At 35.4% G+C, this 25,606-nt stretch overlaps 1 protein-coding gene across 1 annotated transcript; it reads left to right on the top strand.

Annotated features, from left to right (window-relative positions):
• Nucleotides 1–1,544: 1,544 nt before the first annotated feature.
• On the top strand, nt 1,545–23,770 carry GMI1 (gamma-irradiation and mitomycin c induced 1). The gene is made up of 31 exons (XM_086576356.1): nt 1,545–2,002; nt 2,106–2,138; nt 2,837–2,923; nt 3,015–3,070; nt 3,267–3,350; nt 3,932–4,004; nt 4,360–4,415; nt 4,531–4,627; nt 5,598–5,666; nt 8,059–8,145; nt 9,509–9,559; nt 11,327–11,462; nt 11,601–11,662; nt 11,736–11,864; nt 12,944–13,034; nt 13,150–13,184; nt 14,562–14,637; nt 16,317–16,496; nt 16,615–16,770; nt 17,273–17,294; nt 17,403–17,517; nt 17,609–17,725; nt 17,862–18,182; nt 18,298–18,413; nt 20,156–20,231; nt 20,318–20,581; nt 21,164–21,275; nt 21,924–22,116; nt 22,247–22,438; nt 22,629–22,949; nt 23,326–23,770. The coding sequence occupies exons 1-31, from the start codon at nt 1,673–1,675 to the stop codon at nt 23,588–23,590; spliced, it is 4,002 nt and encodes a 1,333-aa protein (XP_086432482.1). The 5' UTR covers nt 1,545–1,672; the 3' UTR covers nt 23,591–23,770.
• The last annotated feature ends 1,836 nt before the right edge of the window (nt 23,771–25,606 follow it).

Below are 25,606 nucleotides of genomic sequence, written 5' to 3'. Positions count from 1 at the left end.
CCGCAGAAGTGTAGAGATCAAATGACGTCGCTGCCATTCTAAAGAACCAAGGCCCTGTGCTTGCAAACTGGAATTGCTCAAAGGGGAAACCCCTCATTCTCATCATTTCATTAATTTTATTTTTATATTTTTTTGCGTTTTTCTTATTTCAAACTTTTTCCGCATTTTGGACCTGACCCCATATCGGATTTTTCGTGGCACTTGCAGGAAGCATAAGTTAGGACCTGGAAAATAATCTATACACTGTTGTAAGACTACTGTCAAAAATTGAGCCATCTGTACCATATTACTGTGCGTGCGCGATACTGGACTCGCATCCGTTATCATAATCTCGCGTCCGCTATCATAAGGGCATCTCTAATGGAGATTGTAAAAATCCACCTCCACATAGGCGCCATTAGGATTATACACTTTATCTAATTCTCAAATACATAAAGTGTATATTTACTATTTGTGGCTCTTCCAATAGTAGGTGGAGAAAAATGTATAAAAAGATATAACAATAGACTTAAATTGTCACAACCCATTCAAAATAATGAAAAATGACGGACTTGGTCTGTCGCAAAAGCTTAAAACAAATAGTGGTCCACTTTCATACGTCATTTAAAGCAACGTCCGTATTTTTAATAGTTATAAATCACTGAGAGACGGACTTAGACCGTCACAAACAGAAAAATAAAGCTTCACACGTGAGTTGAAGTGACGTCTGAGTTTTAAAGTTAATCAGACGTGACTATAAGTGAGGTCCGGGCTTTTTTATTATCTAATAGCCGGATGAGAAATTCTCCACCCTATCTATTGACTAATAACTAGGGTACGCCTACGACCGCGTGAGACCTCAACGAGTTTTAACTCGTTAGTTATGCGACAAAACAACATCGCCGCGACCTTTGCCAAGAGATCGCGCTTCCGATTTAAACAACTTCGTAAACAAACTTGGCGCAAGGCCAGCCCAAATGCCCATTATCCAAAGCCCAATAACATCAATTGGGTGACCTAATTCAAAGATCATCGTCAAATTTGGAGGCTCAACGGTTTATAAGTCCAAACCTTTTGCTTGATTTTTGGATGCCTACCCCCGCTATTACATTTTTTTTAATTGAGCCCATGCTCATGGTTCCAAGCCCATAAAAGATTCAACCCATAAAAATTTTGTCCAATATTGACTTTTTTGTGTGGGGTGGGTGAGGTGAGAAAAACTGTTTAACTCACCCTATAAAAACTTTTTAATTTACCCTCTGAGTTTTGAGTGGCTATTCTCTCACCTTATCTATGGAATATGTCCTCCCACTCCTCCCTGTTTTGTTAGATAGATAACCTACAATATACAACCCCATTTTGAAAAGTTTTTTAACATTTAAAGTGTAAACTTTACACTTTATACTTTTACCTCCTCTATTGTAAATGCCATAACTAAGTTAAGTTAAGAGTCTTCGATACTAAGTCATCCCAAAATTGTTTCAGTCCCACAGAATATATACGACCCTTACACGTGGCACTTTGTATATATATATATATAATATATTTTATTTCTGCACACTATGCAAACTGGCAATATCTCTACTCTCACAGTCTGTATTTTCATCTTCTCTCACTCCATTTCTACTTTCATTCCAGACACATCCTCAAAACCATAAAAAGAACCCAACTTTGTTACTTCTTTCTTTACGAAATGGAGAGAAAAAGACCTAGAGAAACTTACTTAAACCTTGATGATGGAGAAGAAGAGAAGGAGTACAAGTTTAAAGTGTTATTACCAAATGGAACAAGTGTTATGGTGAAGTTAAGTAGATCAGGTGATGGAATTCAAGTTCAAGAGCTTATAAGTGAAGTTAAAAGTGAGTTCTTTAGAACATTTGGTTCAGAAATTGTGAAAGGAAGAAGAAGGGTTATTTGGAAAGATCCTAGTGTTTATTTAGAAGATGTTAGTGGAGTTAAAGTTACTAAATTTTTGTCTTTTGAAGCTTTTGGACCAAATGAATGTCATTATCTCAAGCTTCATGTAAGTGGTAGTGGTGGTGTTTTTTGTTTTTTTTTTAGAGTTTTTTTGTGTTAATGCTTATCAGCTAGTAATGTTTGTGTGTGTTTTTTGTGAATTGAATCAGGATGGGGTGAAGGACAGTGCTGATACTTTTGAGGTGAGATGTTATTGGCAATTTGTTCATTCCATAATATGCATTGTGCAAAGGTTTTGTGAAATATTTTGTTGTTAGGATAATTAGTGATATGTCATGTGTTCTGAGTACAATCTATGACAGTATACTGTCATTATTGTAGTGTTGTTTGACCAAAGTTTGTTTTTAAGACTTGCTTCTGTTATACGATTCATTCAAAATGAGGGTTTACTGTGTTGCTTTTGCTAGACAGGTAATTGGTTTTTTGACTGATCCTGATATCGTCCTAAAAGATTTTTGTGAAATTATGAACTATGGTTCACTCTACATTATGGTGTTTTTCTGATGTTGTTGTTGGATTTTACTACTAATGTATCAATGTTTTAGTGATTGTGATATACTGGACTCTTTGTCTTGCATGGCTGATTTTGACTTTTGAACAAATGTGTACAAACAGGGGAAGTTTGACATGCTTGAGAAGCTCTAGTTAGATTGAATTTTCCATTTTTGTTTCGTTCCCCCCCCCCGGGAATACCCAGCTATCAAAGCATAATTGACAACTGATGGCTAACTAACTAAGTTACATTGTTCTAAAAAAAAAAGATCTTGTGTTATTACGCTGTTAGTAATCATAGTTGCCTTTGTATTCCATTGAGGAGGAAATATTTAGATCGAAGAAACTCGCTGATACTGATATGAACCACACTCTTGTTGGCTTGCAGAACATGTGGGATTTGACTCCAGATACTGACATGTTAAAGGAGCTTCCAGATGAGTATACATTTGAGACTGCGCTTGCTGACTTAATTGTATGAATCACTTTTAGTTATGAGTTTGTGGGTTCTAGTTCTTCGTTTCTATGAAAATTTCTTTCTGTTTTTTTTTTGTATGGGTTACCAGGATAACTCTTTGCAAGCGGTATGGTCTAATGGTCCTAATGAGACGAAATTGGTTAGGTATGTCCCCTGGGTTTATGCATTTTGTTTGCTTATTTTGATATTCATAAATTATTAATGTGCTTGTTATAGATTTAATCCTTTAAGATAGCATACTACTTCCAGTACATTGATGATGGCTCCTTGTAATTCTTTTTTTGTGTGAAACCTTACTTTGTTTGATCTTAATATGTTACATGCATTTGAATTTTAATAGTGTGACAGTTGAAGAACATGCAATTTCAATCTTTGATACTGGCCCTGGAATGGACGGCAATGACAAGAGTTCCTTAGTAAAGTGGTAAGCTGTTTGTTAACCTTTCAATTATTATTTTTACATAAATCATAAAAACATGAAGTTTATGGTAGTTTAGTTAAATTCTTAAATTTCACATATCGTTGTAGGCCATGGATAAACATAATTGTTTTTGGGGGTCGGGATCCTTGTGTGTGTGTATGTGTGCGTGTGTTTTTAAGATCGAAAAAAATGTGGGTTGAGTAGAGCAAACAGAAGAATAATCAAGTACATAAAATCCATGTTTTGCTTATGAAACATATACATGGGTATATTTTAGCAGCATTTATGGAAGGGCTAAAAGAAAGAACCGATATAATTGAAAAAATGAATGAAAAATACTTACAAACCATTGTGCTTGGTTGAATTGAAAAGCCTTTCCCAAATGTTTATCAATAATCATGTTTTAATGCTTGGCAAGTACTTTTTTTGTTTAGTGTACGACTTCCAATGGCTTATTGTCCTTTGGCTGTAGTAAGTTTTGATCTTATTTATTTTATTCATTTATTTCCTTCTTTGATTTTTGAGGCCCCATTAAGGCTGCATCGAGTTTAAGCTTGATTTATTTTCAATGATGTGGTTATTAGGGGAAAGATTGGTGCATCACTTCACAGATCATCCAGAAGTCTAGCTATTGGTGGAAAACCTCCATATTTGACAGTAAGCTTAAAGAATACATTTGAGTTTAATTACTAGTTATTTTTTTTTCATGGGCGGCTCTGTTCAAGTTCCTCAGATATGAGAGTTGAATTATCCAGAATTAATAATCTATTGACTCAGATTCTCCGTGTTGGCCGTGTAACCTTGAGTTTGGAATTTGCAACCTTACGTACTAATGAAAAGTTGATCATATGAACGATGAAAAAAATGGATTTGATCACATGCTGTTTTCCATGTCACTGGTTTTTGGTAGTCCTCACCATTAAAAATTAATAAGTCCTAAACCTCTTGGCACTAGTGAATCCCAATCCTCTACTCCATTTTGTTTGATGTTTCGTTTTCTCTAACTTTCCAGCCTTTCTTTGGCATGTTTGGTTACGGGGGGGCCATTGCTTCAATGCATTTAGGAAGGTATTATCTTGCTAAAAGTAATTTCACATAATTTGTTTTCATAAGTTTCATTTAAGTATCATTCATTCATTTGGATGCAATTTCATAAATTGCTTGTGTTACCATGTTCTTACAGGCATGCTTTAGTTTCTTCAAAGACGAAAGATTCGAAGAAGGTCTACACTTTACACCTAGAGAGACAAGCTTTACTCAAGGGTGAAAAGACGTGGAAGGTATTTTTCTTGACAAGTGGAATTAATTTGAATTAGAGATTATAAATTTTGGGGTAGGATTCCTTTCATACAGAAACAAGAAGTTTTCCTTATGCATCTTTGACAAGATATGCATTACAGCATCTACATTTTAAGCAGATAGAAAACTGCAACAGACATCCTTGGAGCTAATCCTTGATGTGGTGGAAGTCAATGCATAATCTCTGATCTCTCATATATATGCATTTACAATTCACAAGAACGCTGTTAAATTATCAAGTAAATATTTGTTACAAATAGCTAAACAAGGGCCCAATAGGGTTATTCAATTATTTTCCTCTGCACTTAATAAACGAAAATTGATAGTTCCACTTTGGAAATGGATCTTAACATATGTTTACCTTGGAATCCTAGTAGATATTTGACCGAGTGTACAAGTGATGCGTCTTTGAAAGATACATATACACAGAGATTGAATTGTCTCCTATTTGAAAAGGAGAGCATAAAAATAATTAGTAAAGGGCGAACTCTTTTGATCATTTCAAAAACTGTGGAAGAATGTCTTGAAAGGCCACTAAAATCCATGAGATGTGGCTTAACTATGGATACTAGAGGACTTGTTTTGGAGGGCTTTGATCCCGTCATCTTGGATTTCAGAAGGCTTATTTTCTTTAGAGGGATTCTTTATCTGTATGTATATATTTTTCGTAAGTTTTTATCTGGATGAAGTAAAATCTGTTTCAATGGAGGGATTCCGGTTTTTTTTTTTTTTTTTAATATGTTTTTTGATTTCATAATTTGGCCTTCTGGGTCTCTCAACCTACTCTGTTTATGCGCTGTTCTATATATGTAACATGTGGGGATTTGTTGATTGACTGAGTTTTGGATTATCGCTGAACTGGACTGTTATCAATGTTTTATACTCTTGACAAAATGCATGTTATTTACCGTATTCTTTTCAAAATTATTGATTGTACTTTTTGTAATGTAGACCGATGGCAGTATAAGGGATCCATTAGAAGAAGAAATTGTTTTATCACCTCATGGAAGCTTCACTAAGGTATTTTCCTACTGATATTCCATAGGATACTCGGCTACTATATCTCTTATGAATGATTCTTTTTCTTTGCTAAAAAAAAGAGTTATTCTGTTACATTATATTCTATGCCTGTTTCAGATCTTTAGTGGGACTCTGGACTTGCCCCATTTTCTTTTTATACAACATATTTTCCTTGTAAAGTTGATGACTGAAAGAAGCCATTTTTAATGGAAAAAGTGTCTTGGAAAGAAAGTCTTTCGGATCTAGAACACTAGAACAGTAATATAATATTAGTTATCTATTGAAGTATCAATGGTTTAAAGTCTTATTTAGAATTGGACGCAAGTATGACAAGTACCCAACCATTTAATAACAAAACCCACTCTCTTTGGGGTGTCTTTATGGTTCAAAAGCATTGTGAAATAAGCATCATCTGGAGTATACTGCTAATGGGCCTTCCGTGAAACCTGATCTGCACTTTCTGTTCGCTTAAGCATACTCATAGAGTTGGAGATGGAAGTTGCGACTTTCAGATTCATAATGAGAACTTAAACCACCATTTTTATAGTTGAAATCACTCAGATCAAGAGAAGCATCCGGCTAATCCATACTGGGGCTTGCACATTTAAATAATTATATCCTATCCTAAAAGAAGAAACTTCCTAAGATTCCATCCCACAGATAACAATTGCTTTCAACACCATCGAAGAACGTATAGCTGGAGCTTATGTGAGATAGAAAATGTGATGCGGGGCACATACTGAGATGAAGCCAGCAAGACATCATCATGTGACGTAACTATGCCTTACCATACTGCAACTTATTAATCCATTACTTTTATTTGTCTCCAATTATTTCTGTTAGAAATATCATTTTTAGGAAGATACTCTTTAATTGGTAATTCTTATTAGACTAGCACTTGGTCTTAGTAGCTAGTTACTATTGATGTGGGACCATGCTATTTTAAGCAGCTAGTTATTTTTAGTAGGATGTTTAGAAATAACCAGCTAATTCGTAGTAGCTAGTTATTTTTAGTTGTTAGTTTCCTTTCCTGTTTAGTTTTGGAACCATGTTTTGTCATAATTAGGGACTTAGCCACACACATAACTAGTGATTATTGACTTTAGGACTAAAAAGATTATTAGGGTGATTTGTGAAGGTTTTCTCTTCTTTTATTTTTAGGGTTCCCCCCTTTATTTAATTGGTGCTAATCTCACTTCTTGCTTTCATGAGTGAGTTTACATCAAAGCATGTCAATATTTATAAACATGCGAAATTGTGATAAAGTTTTAAGACTTTTCTTTTGAATCACAGTTTCTTATTTTAAAATCAGTTTTGAGAAGGTTAGACATATTTGAATGAGCTGATTTCTTGTGGAGATGATTTTTTGTTGAGATGTTTGTTATAGTTCCACATGGGATATTAGAACCCTTGCAGTTAGTATTCTTGGCATCTCCACTTATCACCATTTGGTTTTAAGTTAATGCTCATTGTTTTAATAATTTTTCATGATGGGAAGACCGTATTTGAAAAAATCAGCACTTAATTAATGGCATATGCCTACTTTGGGAAAGCGGAGTACACTATTGGAGTACAAATAAAAGAGTAGGGACACGGTGTGATCTTTTTTTGTGATCCTTACCATCGATAATATTTGAAAAGAAGGGGATCTTTGTTTAAATGAGTTAGTTAAGGATGAGTCCCATTATTAGTTGCAAATAGGGATGACCCCACATTTTTAAAAATATTAGGGACAACCCCCGGTTGGTATAAGAACACTTTTTATGTGATACCCCTTGAAATGAAGAATTAAGGCTTGATTCTTTTTAGATATGATCTTCACACCATAGATATCATCTCCGAAATATTAAGCTAATTTGGAAACTCCTAACAATGAGAAATGTTGTTCTCAACCTATGGGTTTTTATCAACGGTCCAAAACTATCAATTTTGTAACCCTATTTTGGCAAACTTAAAAATCAAAATTGGACCTGATTTTTGTGGAGGTCATATCCATGGTGGGAACATCCTATCTACAAAAAAATCAGTTCTTAAATCATCTCGTGCGGTGGTGGGTATTGTACGGAACCTATCCCTGTATAGGGGGGTTATCCCTAATATATTTGAAAAAGGTGGTCATCCAAATGCAAGTAATTATGAGGGGTCATCCCTAACTAACCTTCGTTAAATTTTCTGCTTCGATATGAATGTAGTGAACCTGTGGACCGTGGCTCAAGTTACTGTAAGTTTTCTTATGCCATTTTGGATTATTGCGAAATAGTGATAGTAATGTTAAATCCTTCCATGCACTTATGAAATCTAAAGTTTTATACTCCTTGCTATGATTTCCAGGTTGTTCCTGTTACTACATCATTCTATTACATCTTTGTAATAACTACTGAAATTTTGACAGGTTGTAATATCTGAACCAAAAATAAGATCGTTGGATCCACGCCTCCTCAAGTGTAGGCTGAAGGACATATATTTTCCTTATATTCAGGTTCATTTCCACCTTGACTAAGATTATCTTAAATTGAAGTAGATATTATTTTATTACCTTAATCTGTTTTTTTTTTGCTGTTAATGGATGTGGATGATTTTCGGTTTTGGAATTGATGATATAGTTATGGCCCCTTCTATTTTGCTTTTTAAATTTATAAAGAAAATGGAAAAGACTAATAAGAGGAGAAACAAAATATAGTCAAAGATGGATGCATCACACTTTTCTTTAATATCATGTGTGAAGTTGTGTATGCATGCTTTGTGTATCTCATGCTTATGTTATCCGTGGGTGCATACTATTTTATTACTACTAATGTTTGGGTATATAGGTTAATAAATATCGGAGTACGATGGTAGAAAGGTTAATAGATATCTGAGTAAGATTCTTGCCAGATTTTTACCAGTTTCTTCACATGATGTGGTTACTACCTACACAAGTAAATATGTTATAACTGAACTGGACTGTTGGTTGAACTGGGACTGACTCTGACCAGATTTAGAAGAATTTTTGGTTTGGTTTCTTTTAAAATAGCCCTGCAGTGGTAGAACCTGGTGAACTGTGTAGAGATATCTACAGGTTTCTCTTTCCCTTACTTGCCAGGACTATTGGTTTAATCGCCAATAGAAACCAACGGTCAGACCATCGAACCGGGAGAAGTCTTAGCCGAAATAACAAGACCACTTTGTTTTTTATAATTGACTCGAACTTGGCCCCTTGATGAGTAAATGCATAGACAAACCAGTGGAGCCATGCTACGCTTTCGATATTGTATTCTCAATATTTAATATTGGTATCTTATACTTGCATAATCCATAAATCGGTTCGGGATCAAATTGAATTGAACTGGGTTTGACCATTTTAACAAAAAATCGGTTTGATGATCAGTTCAGTTTTTAAAACATTGATTACAAGCTAATAATGGGATTGTTGTACTAGAAGTCGAAAGGTAAATAAGAATAATATTGATATATTATCTACCCAAAGTGAATTTACGAGTGTGTTCCTCTAAATAAAGGACTGAGATGAGAAACGTTGTTATACAGGATGATTTGCGCGCGATAGAGTAGTTTGATTTGGGTAGACTTTTCAACTGCTCTTAGAAATCACGAGCGTGAAGAAAAGGCATGAAGACTTGTACAAGTGCATTTACTTTTCATGCTAAGTGTAAGCCATTGTTGTGAAAGATGGAGGCAGTTACCTCAGTTGCATTTATTCTTAATGTTTGAGCTTCAAACTTGTCCAGCTGTGGAATAGTACCATCATAAGATTGTTCTTACTTTTCGAGACCCAGAGATACACACAGATTTCTTCAATGAGTTGATCAAAGATATCTTATGAATGATATCTTAATATTTTGCAGTGTGACGAAATGTCTGGTACAGGGAGGACAACCACGCCTGTAAAGTTTCAGGTATGTTGTGCCAATGCTATAAGAATCACAGCTATGTTGTTTCATACATCAACCTCTGTTCACATTTTATAGATAGGTGATTTTAATCTAATTATCCTTATTTTGAAACTCTGTACTCTGGGCGTTCAGTTTTCTAACATATGCTTCATGTATTGAGAGACTATGTTTTTGTTGAAGTATATGATTCAATGAGAAAAATCGGATCATTGTTTGAGTATATAGGATAGGAATAAAATGTGGGAATATCTCTACATGGTAGGATCTCAAGTTAAGAATGGAATGTGGGAATACCCAGAATATCTCCGGATTATGGAATATATCTGCACAGTAGCAAATTAGAATCAGTAAATCTTATATGATTTATTTCTATGTTATGGTAATGTAAATCTCTATTTAGACTCAATGAGTTCATCAATCTAAGAAGAACAAGAAAACATATTCTACTACTCTTTGATCTTGTTCTACATCTTCATCTTCCTTTCTAAATGTTATATTTCACACCATTTCTTCTCACTTTATCATATACTTCAATGAAGTGGTTCCAAAAGAATAGTACAGTTCTTAAGATTACATTTCTCTATAACACCCCCCCCCCCCCCCAAAGCGTAGTTAGAATGGTGGATATGTAAGAGCCGGTCAGGTGAGATGAATCACATATAAAAACCCGTTTACCTACATGTATATGCAACTCACTTGTAACCCTTTCTTCAGTATGGTATCTGAACCATATGTACTATAGAAGAGAACTTGTATTTTTGGTGTTATGTTGGTGATCGTGGCTATGCTGATTGAGTTAGAATCAGGGTGGTCTTAGAAGCTCAGTACATTTCCCTTCATGGAAATTATTTGATTACATGGGAGAGAGAACAGTTAGTAGTTTGAGTGCAGGAAAAATAACCACTTAATTGTAAGTTCATGGTGCTTCTGAGCTAGTGGCTAGAAAGATATTTCACGATTTAGAGTCACCTATGCCCTGAGTCATACCTTAGCATTGCTTTAATCCAGTGCATCATGACTGAATGAAGCGTATTGAAGCAGAACATCACTTCATCCATAAGAGGCTTAGATCAAGAGCCATTGGGGCTCCATTTTGAAGTCTGTGAGCATTGCTCATAATTCTCACTATGAGAAACCATACTAATAATTTAGTTCATGTTCAAGTATGTTGGGCATGGTTGATATAAATGCACCAACTTGAGGGGGGGGGGGGCATTGTTGGTTCATGCAATATGTAAGAGCGGTGGTTAGCATATTATTATACACTAGCAGAGTAGCAGCTATGCACACACGTCATGCATATTTATTATTAATCCAATCTGGTAAAAAATAGTTTAATTGATTAATGCATTAAAGAAATTATAAATTTCAACAAACAACAAATTTTTTAATCCAATATATATTTTCTATGTGGTATTCATTAGACCCCCAATAAAAATATATATTCTTTAGACCCCATTTTTTTATATAGTAAGATAATCCATTCAATATAGATGATAATATGGCTAGTTGCGTGGGGCACTCTCTCTCTGTCGCTCTTCTAATATCTATTCCTATCTTTCTCTCGCACTCCTTTTCTCTTCCACAACTATGAAAAGAGACTCTCAGTTGGTGAGAATACTCCAAGCGTTGCAAATTAATGGTGCTACACCTTTCTTAGTTACTTCCATAATTCTTTAATGCGCAATTCTATTTCTAGAACGGTGATAACATTTATATAGTACTTGTATTCTCCCAAGGATACATGAAATGAATTTGTACACTAATCAGGTGAACGGTGATGATTTAGCTGACCTAGAGGGTGGGGAAGTTGCGATTACAAACTTGCACTCTTGCAATGGCCCTGAGTTTGTTCTCCAGCTTCATTTTCTGGTTAATCAGCATGATACTGCAATTAGTAATTCAGGTATCTTTCATCCATAGCTTTTGTATTATTTTGGTCAATTTTCTGTATTTGTAGTGTGTTTTTACCATGCTGTGGTGCTGTTAGTTGTTAAGAGCTTTTATTTCATACATGAAGCTTGTAACACTTCTAAATGCTTAGGGTCAAGGGTATCACAAGAAGCTCATGCACGGCTGAAGTGTGTCTATTTTCCCGTTGTTGAGGTAGATTAAAATCATCCCTTTTATATATGCTTTTTTCTATACAAGATCTGGAAACTTTGAATGTTGTTACTAGGGTAAAGAGACAATTGATACAATTTTGGAGAGTCTAGAAGAAGACGAATGTAGAGCTGCAGAAACTTTCGATACTTTTTCCCGTGTATCCATTCGGCGATTAGGTCGTCTTCTTCCGGATGCTCGTTGGGTGAGATTATATCTTTTACTTCTATCATTTTTAATATAGACAATTGTTCTTGAACATTTGAAGGATCAACCTAGCTCTAATCTTGTACATGGTAACATGATTGCTGATTGACAAATATATGGCCACATTATCTGGTTAGTATACTTATGCAAGCTGGGTTAGACCAAGAACCATATTTGGCACACACATTGTGATGCAAAACAAATATAAATACTCATGTCTCACTCGCAATAATGTATAAATAGTGTTAAACTTTGAGTTTGTTGTAACTTCCATTTTAATATGTCTTTGGTCATGTTTTGGAGACATTTCTGACTGGATATTTATGCTGCTTTGTTGCAAGAAGAATTTCTCTACTTTTGATGTGGTTTTCTAGTTCTGCTTATGGAAGTAGTGGTCTTATTTGACAACATCAAAATATTTAAAACTATCAGAAACAACCTTTATACACACACAACACAAACTTATGAGAAGGGTCGACACTGCTCTAATAGTCTAATATTCTTCTATTAGAGGGGTCCGCATATATTTCTTGCGTATAGTTGAAGCTTTCATGATACTTAAAAATAGTTAATTTGAGCAACAACAAATTAATTATGAGAATCTTGGTTACTCGATGAAGGAGTTTACTTGTAATTTCTGTATAATTGTCTATAGAAAGAACCAAGTGACTGGTGGAGTAAGAGCTTGATACCATTTAGTGTTTGGTCCCTGAAATCTGAATCCACAATTAATAGAAGCTACCAAACCTATTTTATGAGAAAGAGCAGGGTGTCCATTGCCCATATTACAGTGGCCTGGATCTATTATCAGATCTTGACACAGGGTATCCCAAATGATAATAAACAACTAATTTTGGACCAAGCGCCAAGGGACCAAGAGCATGATACACCCTTTTTGTATTATAGACTTTACCTAGCTACTATACTTTATATTGTAAACACAAGTGCAGTGCCAATATTTAACAGCTCATATAGCCCTCTCCATTGCACGTTCGATGTTACAATATCACACAAATGCCTCATATAAAAAAGCTTATGCTCGTCCTTAGATAGCATCTAACATCATTTTTATTGCAGGGAAGGCTTCCCTTCATGGATTTTAGACAAAGAAGGGGAGACAGGGCCCAAGTATTGAAGAGGTGTTCCATGAGAATTAAATGTTTTGTTGGTAATGTGCTTGCTTTTGATCCATCTATCTGTTGTATGAAATTGCAGTACCATCTTGGCTCGTTTTGGTCATATACTCATATGTTAAGCTTTAATCAATTGTATTTTGGTTGCAGAAACTGATGCAGGTTTTAATCCAACTCCTTCGAAGGTAAGAATATATCCTTTTGATATCTGGTTGGAACATTTTTCACAAACACAGTGATGTTGTTATGTTTAAACAATTTAAAAAATTGATTGTTACTGGTGACAAACTCCTTTAAAGTAGCATTTTTCTTGCTTTATTGGGAAATTTTCTCTATGCTGTTGTTTCTTTTATAGAGGTTCACTCTGACAATTACCTTTTGGGTGTTTGGCAGACTTTACCCGTTTATTAGATAATTATCTGTAGCCCAAAAATGCTCTAAATTTAACCCCACAAGAGTATTGATTTCAACGACACAAAATAGAACCCAACGTGGAATAAGATCCACCTATCACTGGACATCGGCTAGCCTACTCGACTTCTCACTGTCGCTTGAAAACCTCTAGGCGCATTGTTAAATATTAAGTCCTGTGAAGCAATGTCAAGTTAGATGAATAGCTGCTGGTTCAGTTAATGATTCAATATTTTTATCAGCATCTCTGAATATTTGCTCAAAGTTGACCAACAAATCTTGGTTGTCTCATCATCGTCTTCTTAATGTCACGATTGCAAGTTTTCCATCGAAAAACCAGCTGCACAGTTTCACCATCTGTAAATGAAACCTGATACTGCCCATCAGATTACAAAGAAGAAACATAATTACCATTTTTGTTAGAGGATTCTGAAAAAATTTCTTGGGTTGGATCATTTGCTAGTTTTCACCTTCTTTTATTATCAGTAAAATTTGTTCATTCATTGAAAAATCAAAATTTACAAGAGCTTACAATGATTGGTTCTCTTAACAAGATTCCACAAGACACCCAAAATTGCCTTCCCAATTAGAAACCCGTTTTACAAAACAAGAGTGTTCCAATTACAAACAAAATCTTGATACGTCACAGTAAAATTATAGTTAATGAAACAGAAAAGTTTTGGGAGAAAGAGAGAATGACTTAGTTAGTTTCGGCTTTCTCTCATCTACTAAAAATAGTAGATTTACAATATGGAAAACACCTATCTAATGTCTCAGCTTAGAACTATAACAGTCACCCCTTTAAGACATGGCCAATCATGTAGCTCTTCTTTGATCCCGTTCGCAACCTTTGCCCAATCTGGCTTCCATCTTGTCACCAATAAGTATACCTCCATGAGTGGAGTCTAACAAACATCTTAGTTTTGGAGCTAATAAATGTTATCATCTCAACCAAATGTAAGACCAACATATAGCCTTATGAACCAGTGATTTCTTGAGTACATGGACGAATATATGTGTATTGTATTTATATATGTATTATGTGTATATGTTGTGAAATAAGTTTTTTTGCATTTCCCAATACTTCTCATTTTTTTTTGTTTTGTTTGTTTCTTTCATGTGTAACTTGTTCAATGTGTGTCCATATGCAGACGGATTTGGCACACCATCATCCATGTACCAAGGCCTTAAGGAATTTGGGCATTAAATCTCTTGAGAAAGAAAACTGTAATGCTTCTCAACTTATTTGATATAACATATTGGTTTTAATAATATTGCTGCAGTGTGAGCCAATTTTTTTGGTGGGGTGGATATTATTTGTTGAGGCAACAAGTGAAGTTTCCCTTTTTCCCTTTTTCCCTTTAAGACTTATACTTGTTAGAGTTCTGAGAGGACATCTCTCGCGGGGATTTTTAAGGCTGCAGGATTTAGGAAATTTCTATTATTGTAAACTTTATTATTTTCTTATATATATATTGAACTGATACGAGGCCGAAACTAACTAATGCCGTATCCTCTTTTTCTCCAAACTTCTTCTTCATTAGCAACAATACAATCTTACTATTCTACTTAGACAATTCATTGGAAAAAAGGTTGGGCTCTTAACGCCAATAAATTGCCGTTGAGTAGGTGTGCCTTTCTTGTGTCATATGGTACCTTTGTTGTTGTTGTTGTTGTAATTCATGTGTCATTGCTAGTTGTTGATGTTGATAATCCCATACCGGGTATCTTAACCCACACATAAAAATATATAGATTCTAGGGCTTCACCACTTTTCACCAATTGGTTTTAAGTTGGATGCCCACATTTTCAACATGGTATAAGAGCTGGCTACTTCTCTGCCTACAGGGCCTTTTCACTCCACGTTACCCATTTAAAAATTGTCTACGTGTTAGGCTCAAAATTCGCCACACGTGAGGGGGCTTTTTGAGATTTATAATCCCATACCGGGTATTTTAAGTCACATAAAAATATATAAATTCTGGGGTCTCTCTGCTTATCACTAATTGGTTTTAAGTTGGATGCCCACGTCTTCAGCACTAGTAGTCTTTGTATGATATTTACCGGAGCTGCTAAAATCTTTTCTTGAGGTGTAACTTGTTGCTTGGGTCCGAGAATAAGAAAAAATAGACAGAGTTTAAAGACTGTATTTGACCTATAATTTCGGGTGTTTGTCACGTGAACTGGGACTCTCTTTGGGTGCAAATACTAGGGAGATGAGAAACGGAGCTAAGATGGTCTTAGTGGTTTGCTGTGAAAACTTGACTTTTACCTGTTACGAGTGCGCCATTCAAATCCATAAAGTAGCTGAACCTACACCTTGGGGTTATTGAATACTGTTGCTGCCTCTAGAACTCTCGAAGACATGCCAGCCTATGTGCTGATGTCTTTCATGCATGAGTATAGGGAAATCAACAGAGCTGCATATCACCTAGCAAAGTTGCCTAGTTCTTCTAAAGAAGGCTATATTTATTTTACTCCTCTGTGTAATGTACGAGATGGTGTTATTAAGGATAGTGTAAAGTAAACTTAACTTATTTGGGAATTAATATAGGTGGGGGTCTGCTTACCCCAGCATTTTTTTCTAAAAAAGATAGATATTTTGTATTGGATTTTCTGACTAGAGCATGTTCCAAGTTTGGTTTTGGTCATTATAACTACTTATTGACTAAGAACGATAAAAAAGTGATAGTAATTGAGTTGGGTAAATTTGAATAGATATTGTTGTGATAATTTGAGATTTTTCGCACTATATATTTATGAATTTATCTGTTTTCTATTTTTTTTGAAAAATAATTGAGGTTCATTTCTTATTTTTTGTGCTTTTGAATCTACCCTCTGTTAGGGAAATGAGTCAATCACTCGGTGCTATATTTTTAATCGTACCCCCAAATTCATATTTGTAGATGTGACTGTTAAAATACTCAAAGATGGAAAGCCATTGAGTCTCTCTCTATTAGAAAAAGAATATGAGAATTGGGTCTTCAAGATGCATGATTTATATGACAAGGTCGAATGTGGCGAGGATCAACCGGTTTATGTCCTGAATCCGTGTAACAAAAAGGCGCTTGTTATATCTTCAGATGGTATGCGTAAAAGATCCTCTGACTATTGTTATTCGATCTCCCTTTCTGTTAGTTCCATTTGGAAGCTGTCCATCTTGTTTTATACGACTGATATGTGATGTTTCTGTTTATCATGTAGTTGTAAGAGTACATAAGGTCATTAAGAGGAAAGGGTCAAAATGGGAAGCTGGTCAACACATTAAGATTTTTAAAGGTGTGGTTGGGTGCCATAACAGTAACCTCTATGCAACACTGGAGTACATATTGCTTGAAGGAGTTCCAGAGGATGGTGGTGGTAAGCATCCCACGATACTTGCACCAGTGTTCTTTTTACCCTTATTATTTTTATTAAGTGTTCTATATATTGGTAACTGTTGGAAAAACCTGTCAAGAATTTAAAAGATACAAGTTGGTATTGAGTAGTAGTGGTAGGGAAAAAAAGATTCTTCCTTTTTATGGACATTTCTCTACACCATCTATGGATATTACTGCTCCCCTCTCCCCTCAACCATTCTCACGCTTTAATATTTCGATTTCCGTGAGTGAGAATCTCGTTATAGAGTATAAGCTAGCTGTCACTTAATGCTATATCTATTTCACATTTTATTCTCATGTTGGTCTTTCAAAAATCATTGTTGTACTATCGAACTTTTGGTAAATGATTCAGGATATGCCATATATATTTTCCTGGAAAACTTTATTTTGTGGTTGTTGCATTTACAATAAGAATAAGCGCTAGTAACACTTATTTTCTGCATGATTTTAATGGACCCTTTCTGTTTTCTCGATTTCAATAGGTGATGCTCGTCTTATATGCAGGTAAATGTTACAGTTTTTCAAAATTTTCACTCGCCTTCTCATTTCATTATTATTTTATTTTTTTTAAAAACTGTCTTGGCTTCTAAAATCTTTTGTTATCTTGGGAAGGCCACTTCATGTACCATTGGGGAAGGGCTGCTTGCTTAAAGAAGATATCATGATTACCACTTTAGACATTCAAGATTCTATGTCCTTCCCAATTAGTGTCATTGATTTGGAGAAGGTATTCCTTTTTCTATATCTATTCTCTTACTGCATATATCTGAATGAAATTTCTTCCGTGTATGTTCTGATGTTTGTATCGATCCAAGCAGTGTAAAGTAGTGGAAGATGCTGAATGGGCGCAACAACTTGAGAAGCTACATATGAAAGCTCCATCTAAAATTGACATACTCAGTGCTCAAGAGTGTCAGAATTTGGAGATTGATGGGGTCAGATCAACTTATTTTGTCGAAATTAAACCTCAGAAAACCTTGGGGGTTCACCATCTTCAATTTATCTTTCCAGTTGGGGTTATCGCTACAGTTTCTTAACCATATGTCAGTTGAAATATATTTTCTGTTTCAGGCATTAGCTTTCGGTCATCCTGTTTTTGCTGGACATGCTGTTCCTAAGAAAATAGTTGCTGTTGTAAGGCCTGCTTGTTTTAATTCGTTAAGTTCCTCCAGAAGTCTTGATCAGAAGTATATAGTCAAAGATGACCTGGGGATGTCTATGGAAGTAAAATATGCATCTGAAGATGGTTCTCCTGAAGTGAAGCATGTCCATTCTGAACGAATTCAACCTACATCGCATAGTGGGATTCAGGGTTTATATATCTTTTCAATGTGGTCCACACACATGAATCTTATCGAGAAATCTGGCGTTTACACATTTGTGTTTAATCTTGTAAGTAGTTCTTGAAACTCTTAGTGACTGTCGATTATTCAGCATTTTATAAGGGCTTTCTTTTATGCATGATGTCATACTAAAATACTCAGTTACTCAAACTTAACTTCACCAGAATTCTGAAGGATCAAGTCAAATTAAGTGTGAGAAATTGTTGACTGTCTTGAAATCGACTCAGGGTACTGAGCAGAGAGCTTTTAGTGATAAGAGAAGTCCAACCTGTCATGTAAGGTAAGGCATCTCATCCTATGACTACTCAAATATATTATCAGTTTAGACTTTAGACTATTCTACTTGAGAACTAGTTGATCAGTTTCCATGCTCATTACTGGCCTTAATACGTGATTTCATATGTACTGCCAAGTTTTATTCTGTTTCATTTCATATTTCCCACTTCTTCAAAACTTTCTAGTGAGCTTTCTATATATCACCTCAACATCAACTGAAGCATTTGCATAAGAGATAACCAATTTGTTGCATTTTTACCTTTAGTTTGGCTTGACTGGTCTCTCATGTAATGATGTAACTTTTGAGGGATAACTTACAGAAGAAAATATTAGATTGACCTTAGGAGGTGTGATCATATATGACTATTGGACTCAAATTTATTCACTCCACTTCCTTCTAGTTTGCTGGCGTTTATTTAACATTAAAGTTGGTCGATTATACATTTTAATCAGTAATATCAGTATGCAATTATTCAGGGAATTTGAACTTTATTCTTTACACGTTTGTCAGGTTGGACTTTGAGAGTGAAGCCAAAAAGTACCGAAAAATGTGTCAATTAATGTTTTTTAATGTTAGTAATTGTTTAGTTAGAAGGCCTTAACATATTGGGATCTTACTATTGATGGATTTCCAGATACTCCTAACAGATTGCAAAAAGAAACTCTTCACTGTGTTTCTTGTAGTCAAGGACACATTTGTTTGACTCATAGTGAAAGCTAGTTGGATGGGTTTCGAGTTATAAACCTGTATAATATGCTTCTTTACAACCACAAGTACATTTGGTAATTTGGAAGAGTTTGTAAGTTGGAGAAAGTTGGGAGGTGCGGGCATTAAGAGGATATAGGAATTTGAATTCACCCTACTATATAGATGGCTTTTGATGGCTGTGAAGTCTAGCTGGAGGGACTTTAATCAGGGTTGGTATGTTGGCCTGTTGGAGGAAAAATATGGTTGTGGAATTTAAATACACTACCAAAAGGGTCTTTATGATTTCTCTGAAAGACATTAAGTATAGCTTAGGACACGTAACAGTATTAGAATTTGGAAGGGTAAGTGGCAAAATGGGGCTGGAGTTTATTTTGGGAAGATAAGTGGCATGATGAGAGATCATTGCATTTAGTTTTCTCAAGATAATGCAATATCTTTGTCAATAAGTATTACTTGTGCTTATGAGTTAGTGAGGATAGGTAGATGCTGTAATGGTAATCTAGAGTTTGTTTTATTTTTTTGACGCCTTTTCTGATAGGGAAATTATGAATCTTGTTGTCTGCGTTTAAGGACGAGTTGCATTACTTCTATGAGACCAGTGAGAGATCATTAGGAATGCTGATTATGATTTTGGTCTTTGCCTCCTCAGTGCGTGTCCAATGGGGAATTGGTAATCCATTGTCCATATTCTTGGTAGTTTTGGTGTCTCTTCGATCATCGTTTAGGTCTGGTTTGGCAGCTACCATTCGTTGAAGGATTTGCCTCTTGGTCTTGGTGCAATTTGTTTATTATGTGGGGTGTTTTTTCGGAATGGAAAAAGAGAGACTTGAATATGGATTGTTTCCTTTGGACATGATTATCATTTCGATCAGAGGACTTATCTTCCTTTTGTCAAAAGTGTGTGATGAGTGGAGAGATTCACTGTTTTGGAGTTCTCTGTTTAGTTGGATTCTTTGTTGACCAGGTGTTAGTTAGAGCCTCTGGGTTAAGTTATAGATGCTTGTTTGTTGTAATGTTCTGTTTCTGATGTATTATAGGATACCTCGTAGCAGTGGGGGGAAAACAATTGAGAAGGAATTTCAGGCGGAGAAGAGGGTGCGAATTGTGTCTCCGGTAAATGCTTTCTTGCTCCTTTGACTTCCTAAGTTGTATCCCAGTATCCTTCCATTCATATCCTTTGATGGAGTGTTTTGTTTCAGGTACCCAAATTTTGTAATGCTGGCTCTCATTCAGAGGGCATTTCCATGGAAATTGTTAATTCTGAGGGCGGTGTGGATGAAACTATACATGACACGGTATCTGTTGTGCGGCCTCAAATATCGCATTTAGAAAACTTAAATGAGCATGAAGATGTTAAGCCATTTCAAATTTCCAATGGAGGAATGCCGCCCATCCAAGGCTCACCAGCCGTTCTTTCTAAAGATAAGCAACCATTCATGGAGTCTGTCATGACTGATTCCCAGGTAAAACCCTTGTATCTTTCTTCTTTGATTTTTGTCATTTTGAAGATGGTGTTCTATACTTCTATCTGGGGTTATCCTCTGTAGCTTGATTTACTGTATCAACAGCTTATTCTAAAAACTACTCTTCTTCCAATGTCCAATATGAAGAATCTTATGCCATTAAGATCCCATATCGCAAATATTTCGAATGAAACTGGAGTCAATTACTCATCCTGCATTTCAATATTTCATCATGTTTTGAATCTTTGCGCGGATACTAGATGGCAGCTGAGAGTGAACTGCAAAAGTAATGTTCAAAGGTAAATGGGATTGAATCCTACATTTCAAAGGCGATATTCAATTCTAAATCAATTAACCAGTCTAATTACGAAAGACCTCTTACTGACTTAATTTGGTGGGTTTCAGGAAACCCAAGAATCTTATTTGAAAAAAATTAATTTAAAAAAACCAAATAAAAGAAATTGACAAATGTGTTGGTTTCAGGTTAGGCTTCTATTGATTAACCCCTGTTACATCATTTTATTTTTAGTATTTTAGTGATTTAATAATTTGTATGCTGATATGCTCGTTCCTTTGTTGCAGGAACTTGAGAATATGTTCAGGGTCGGAACACGGATCGGTGACCGTGAGAAGAAGCTGAAGTTGCTCAATGAAAAAAATGAAACAATAATGCAAGGGATATTTGATTTGCAAGGTTCTAAAAAACTGTTACTAAAACCTTTTAATAAATTTCTTCTGCATTCTCCAATCAATGTTTGTGAGGATAAGGCTTGAGCTTGGACATTTGACTAGTAATACGCATGAGAGTGAGTTGCAAGGCTTTAGTCTTATGGTGTGGACTTCACCTGCGTGCTGTTTTGTAGTGGATTGAACACTATAATCCCTTAAAAATTTTGTTGCCAAAAATAACTAAGAAAGTAGGCGATATTCAAGTCTCAATCAATAAAGCAAGTCTGATCATATGTGCTTGCGAATTGTTTTTTTCTTTTCCTTTTCTTGTTCTTGAAATATGCAATTGTACTGCCATACATTATTATTTAATCTGATTAGCTTAAATCTTGTACAATATAATTGACTCAAGAGTAAGAGAGTGTCTTGGGATTACCGCGAACTTGAAACTTACATAGGGAAGGAGGGAATGAGATCATGAGGGGGATGTTCAATTCTTAATCAATAAACAAGGCTGATCATATATGTTGCGAATTGTTTTTTTCTTTTCCTTTTCTTGTTTTTGAAATATGCAATTTTACTGCCATACATTTTTAGGCTATCTGATTAGCTTAAATATTGTACAATATAATTCATTCAAAATGGGTTTTTGCAATGTTGATGCATCTCCCAGAATTTATTGAACCTCGAATGCTGAAATACTTGGACTACTTCCTCCATGAGAAAGAGGTGATTTCAAGACATATTGAAGGGAAGGGTGATACTGCTGCATCAATCATCTGTGAAATGCTAAAGGTCATTCAGTGGCCAGGAATAATTGGTGTTGTTGCACTGCTTGGAACTGTTACCCTCCCTAGTCTTAGTAGGTAATATCATTTCTTTCACCCTAGGGGGTCGTGGACCTTCATGGTCTGTAGTCTGTACGTGATGTTGTTGGCTTCTGTATATAGAAAACTCTCGCCGAAATATTACATATTTTCATTTGTCTGCTTGCAGAATGCTTGCAGAGTATTTGGGTACTGATCACATGCTTGCGGTTGTATGCAAAACCTATGAAACTGCAAGCAATCTTGAGAGTTATGAAGAGCATGGTAAAGTAAACTATGGTTCCAAACTTCATGAGGCTGCCGCCGAACTTGGAAAATCAATAAACGGTCGGTTTCTGGTAATTTGCCTCGAGGAGATAAGGTACTATACACATTGTCTTGAATCCAGTTTTTCTTTGTAGTCGTTGTGAATAGCAGAATATACTTTATAAGAGTTATTGCCAGAAGCTGTAGAATGTCTATTTATGTATTTTGCATTTAAGAAAACCTTGTACATGCACTTGTTTGTCTGATTGTATAGGGAGATCTAAATTGTTTCAGTTGGGTGGCAGTCCTTACACAGGAAAGATCGAAAGGAATGACCTGCAGGGAAAGTTGGCCTTGCCAAATCCACTGTTGCAAGCTGAAAGGACCCCTCCTGGGTTCTTAGGTTATGCCGTTAATATGATAAACCTCGAAGCTCCTCACTTTCATACGAGGACAGCGAAAGGCTATGGTCTTAGGGAGACCCTGTTCTACCTCCTTTTTGGACAGCTCCAAGTTTATGAAACCAGGGAATACATGATAGGAGCACGTTCTTCTATAAACCGCGGAGCCGTTTCTCTGGATGGAGGGATCATCAAACCTAATGGGGTTCTTTCTCTTGGGGATTGGTATGTAGTATATATGTTTTTTAGCAGTTCAATAGTACTTACTCAGGTTTGCATTGTTTTTATATATTAACATTTGTGTATTATAGAATTTCTCATGCTCAGCATTTGTCCTTGCATAGTCCACAAATAGTATGTTTGCACTTGTGGCACAGCCTAATAGGGGTTGATTATGAACATGAGGCTGTTTCACGCTAACACTGTCACTGATTCATTTTAAATTGTTTGTGTTACCGTGGGACTTCTCGATTCCTATAAAATTGAAGAGAACTCAAGCAGGGAATAGGCAGATATCTCTTGTATTATTAGATACTACATTTTCATTAAGACCTTGTGATGCATTGGATTTGTCAATATTGTTTACTTGGAACACCTTCAGGGAACCAGAAATTTGTTTTCCTGTGGCGTCAATAGAAGTTCAGAGGCAGCTTGATCCAAAAACTGTGGATATCCTAAGACAAATCACACTAAAGAAGTTGGAGCTAGAAGCTGCTTCTGTTGAAATAGAGAAAGAAAATAGGGCCTATTCAGAAGATCTTAGAGACTTTCACCAGAACAAGTACCTATGCGAGAACTACTTGAAATCAAACAAGTCCTGTGTTGATGGGCTCCATATTGATCAGAATGTAAGTAGCACAGAGTAGCGAGTAGCGACTCTGATATTGTATATACATATTTACCCATTGTACAGAGTGCGCAGTATGGTTTTCTATACACTGTTGTAGAGCACACTGTACCTATGTTTTGTATTATAGGCATACTAGTAACTGCTGCAAGTACAATGTAAATACTGAAGTTGTTTAAATCTAGTCGTTCTTGCTGCTTGTTTAGTTTCCTTGTGTCGTTTTTTATTATTTTCTTCTCTTATGAATGCCAAGTTTGACACTCTGACCTGTAGGAGATAAAATGAGAGTAAGTTCGATTCCACGTTGAAGCTTACTAATTTTTTTTTACAAGTTGACCGTGTGTGTAGAGGGAAGACCCTAATTTCCCATCTAGTGGGGGGAATACCAATTGGCTCATCTAGTTGGGGGAGGGGGGTGGTTGTTTAATACTACTTAACCCTTAATTTTATTGAGGAAAGTGAGTGCATAAGCACAAACGACCTTACAGAGGGTGATATTATTAGGGATGTCCAAATGGGTACTCGACCCAGTCCAAACCCGACTTGGGTTTTGAACGGGTATCAGGTTATCTGAATTTGGGCCGGTTTTCAGTGGGTTGGGTTTGGAGTCGAGTATTTTGTTGAGAAGTGTGACTAAATTCTATTCTAACTCTATATTTTGAGTATCAATCGGGCTCGGGGTTGGGTTTCGGGTAGGATAAAATCTGGTATAAATGAAGAAAGAAGACAATAAGAAATTTCATTTGAAATATATATCTACATTTTATTCTTTCTTCGGCTGTCTACCAATCTTTCAAACAAAATAAAACTTTTAATGAATTTGGAAGTAATTTTTACCTATATTTGGACATAATTTTTTCATATGCTTTGAAAATAGATGGACTCGGAAGGAATTATAGATATATGATCACGTGCAATTATTGAAAAAATTGAAAATCTCGACATAAATTTTTTCATAATCCAATGTATTAAATAACTCATCATTGTAAATATGAATGAGATTATAATCTAAATATTTATCTAACTAATTATTTTATATGAATTTAGTAGTATGCAATTAAAACCGGATTTGGGGTTCGGTTTTAGGTTTTTAGCTCTTTTAACGGGTTTTGGGCTAAATTATCGGGTTGGGTTCGGGTCAGTTTGGGTTTGGAGAGTGTGATCAAACCCTATTTTATGTATTTCGGTCTGGGTTCGGGTTCGGGTTTTGTCGAGTTCGGATAGAGTACGGTGCCGGGTTTTTGTTCGGATTTTGGGCAAGATGGACATCTCAAGATATTATCACACAAGACTACATTCTACCCAATGCAGAAAAAAACCCTTTACGTCAACTCACTTATTGACCCAAAATCACCTCAGACCAATGCAAAACTAGATCCCGAAAATGAGAGTTCATTCTATCTATAGAGGACAACATTCAACACCTGAACTATATTGAAGTTTGAGAATGGTTCCTAAAATTTAGTTCATTTGGAAACTTCTAACCGAGTTAAAAAATGTTGACAACTTTGATTTTATTTTTAATGGTCTAGATTTTTTGATTTTGCAATAATCTTTTGACATTGTTAAACACCATCAAATAAGATAAAGTTTTGTGGATATGATCTTTGTGGTTTGTTAAAAATTAAGGTCTAGTTCGTCTTGCGGATAAAGTTGTGGGGCATGATATAAACCATGGTGGTATAAACCATGGTATACTAGTTGGCACCTGAAATATTCTGAATAATTTTGTTGTTGTTTTTTTTTTTGTTTTTTTTCGAGATATAAATACTCTAAATAATTTGGCGTGACTATTCATGTTTTATTTTTTTATAGTCTGCCCAATACTTCACATATGTTATTCATGGTTGTCCAGTTTTTATCTTCTATCACGTCGAAGTTGTCTCTCGTCTTCAATTTTTGCAAGTTATTTTTATGTTTACGTCGGGAATAATTTTTCAATTTATTTTATTCCACTTTGTTTTTAAGTGTTTAAGGTTCGAATATAACAAAGTTGTATTGTTTTTCACAATAATTTATGAATTATCCCCAAACA

Source organism: Coptis chinensis, chromosome 8 (genome assembly GCF_015680905.1).
Source record: "Coptis chinensis isolate HL-2020 chromosome 8, ASM1568090v1, whole genome shotgun sequence".
NCBI lineage: Eukaryota > Viridiplantae > Streptophyta > Magnoliopsida > Ranunculales > Ranunculaceae > Coptis > Coptis chinensis.
This window is presented reverse-complemented; position numbering and strand designations above follow the sequence as displayed.

What these genes read in the sequence shown, in the direction of transcription:
- GMI1 (XM_086576356.1), top strand. Translation starts at nt 1,673, where the DNA reads ATGGAGAGAAAAAGACCTAGAGAAACTTACTTAAACCTTGATGATGGA. An exon ending in TTCTTCCGGATGCTCGTTGG is followed by an intron (nt 11,865 to 12,943) that starts GTGAGATTATAT and finishes TTTTTATTGCAG; the next exon opens with GGAAGGCTTCCCTTCATGGA. An exon ending in ATCTCTTGAGAAAGAAAACT is followed by an intron (nt 14,638 to 16,316) that starts GTAATGCTTCTC and finishes TCATATTTGTAG; the next exon opens with ATGTGACTGTTAAAATACTC.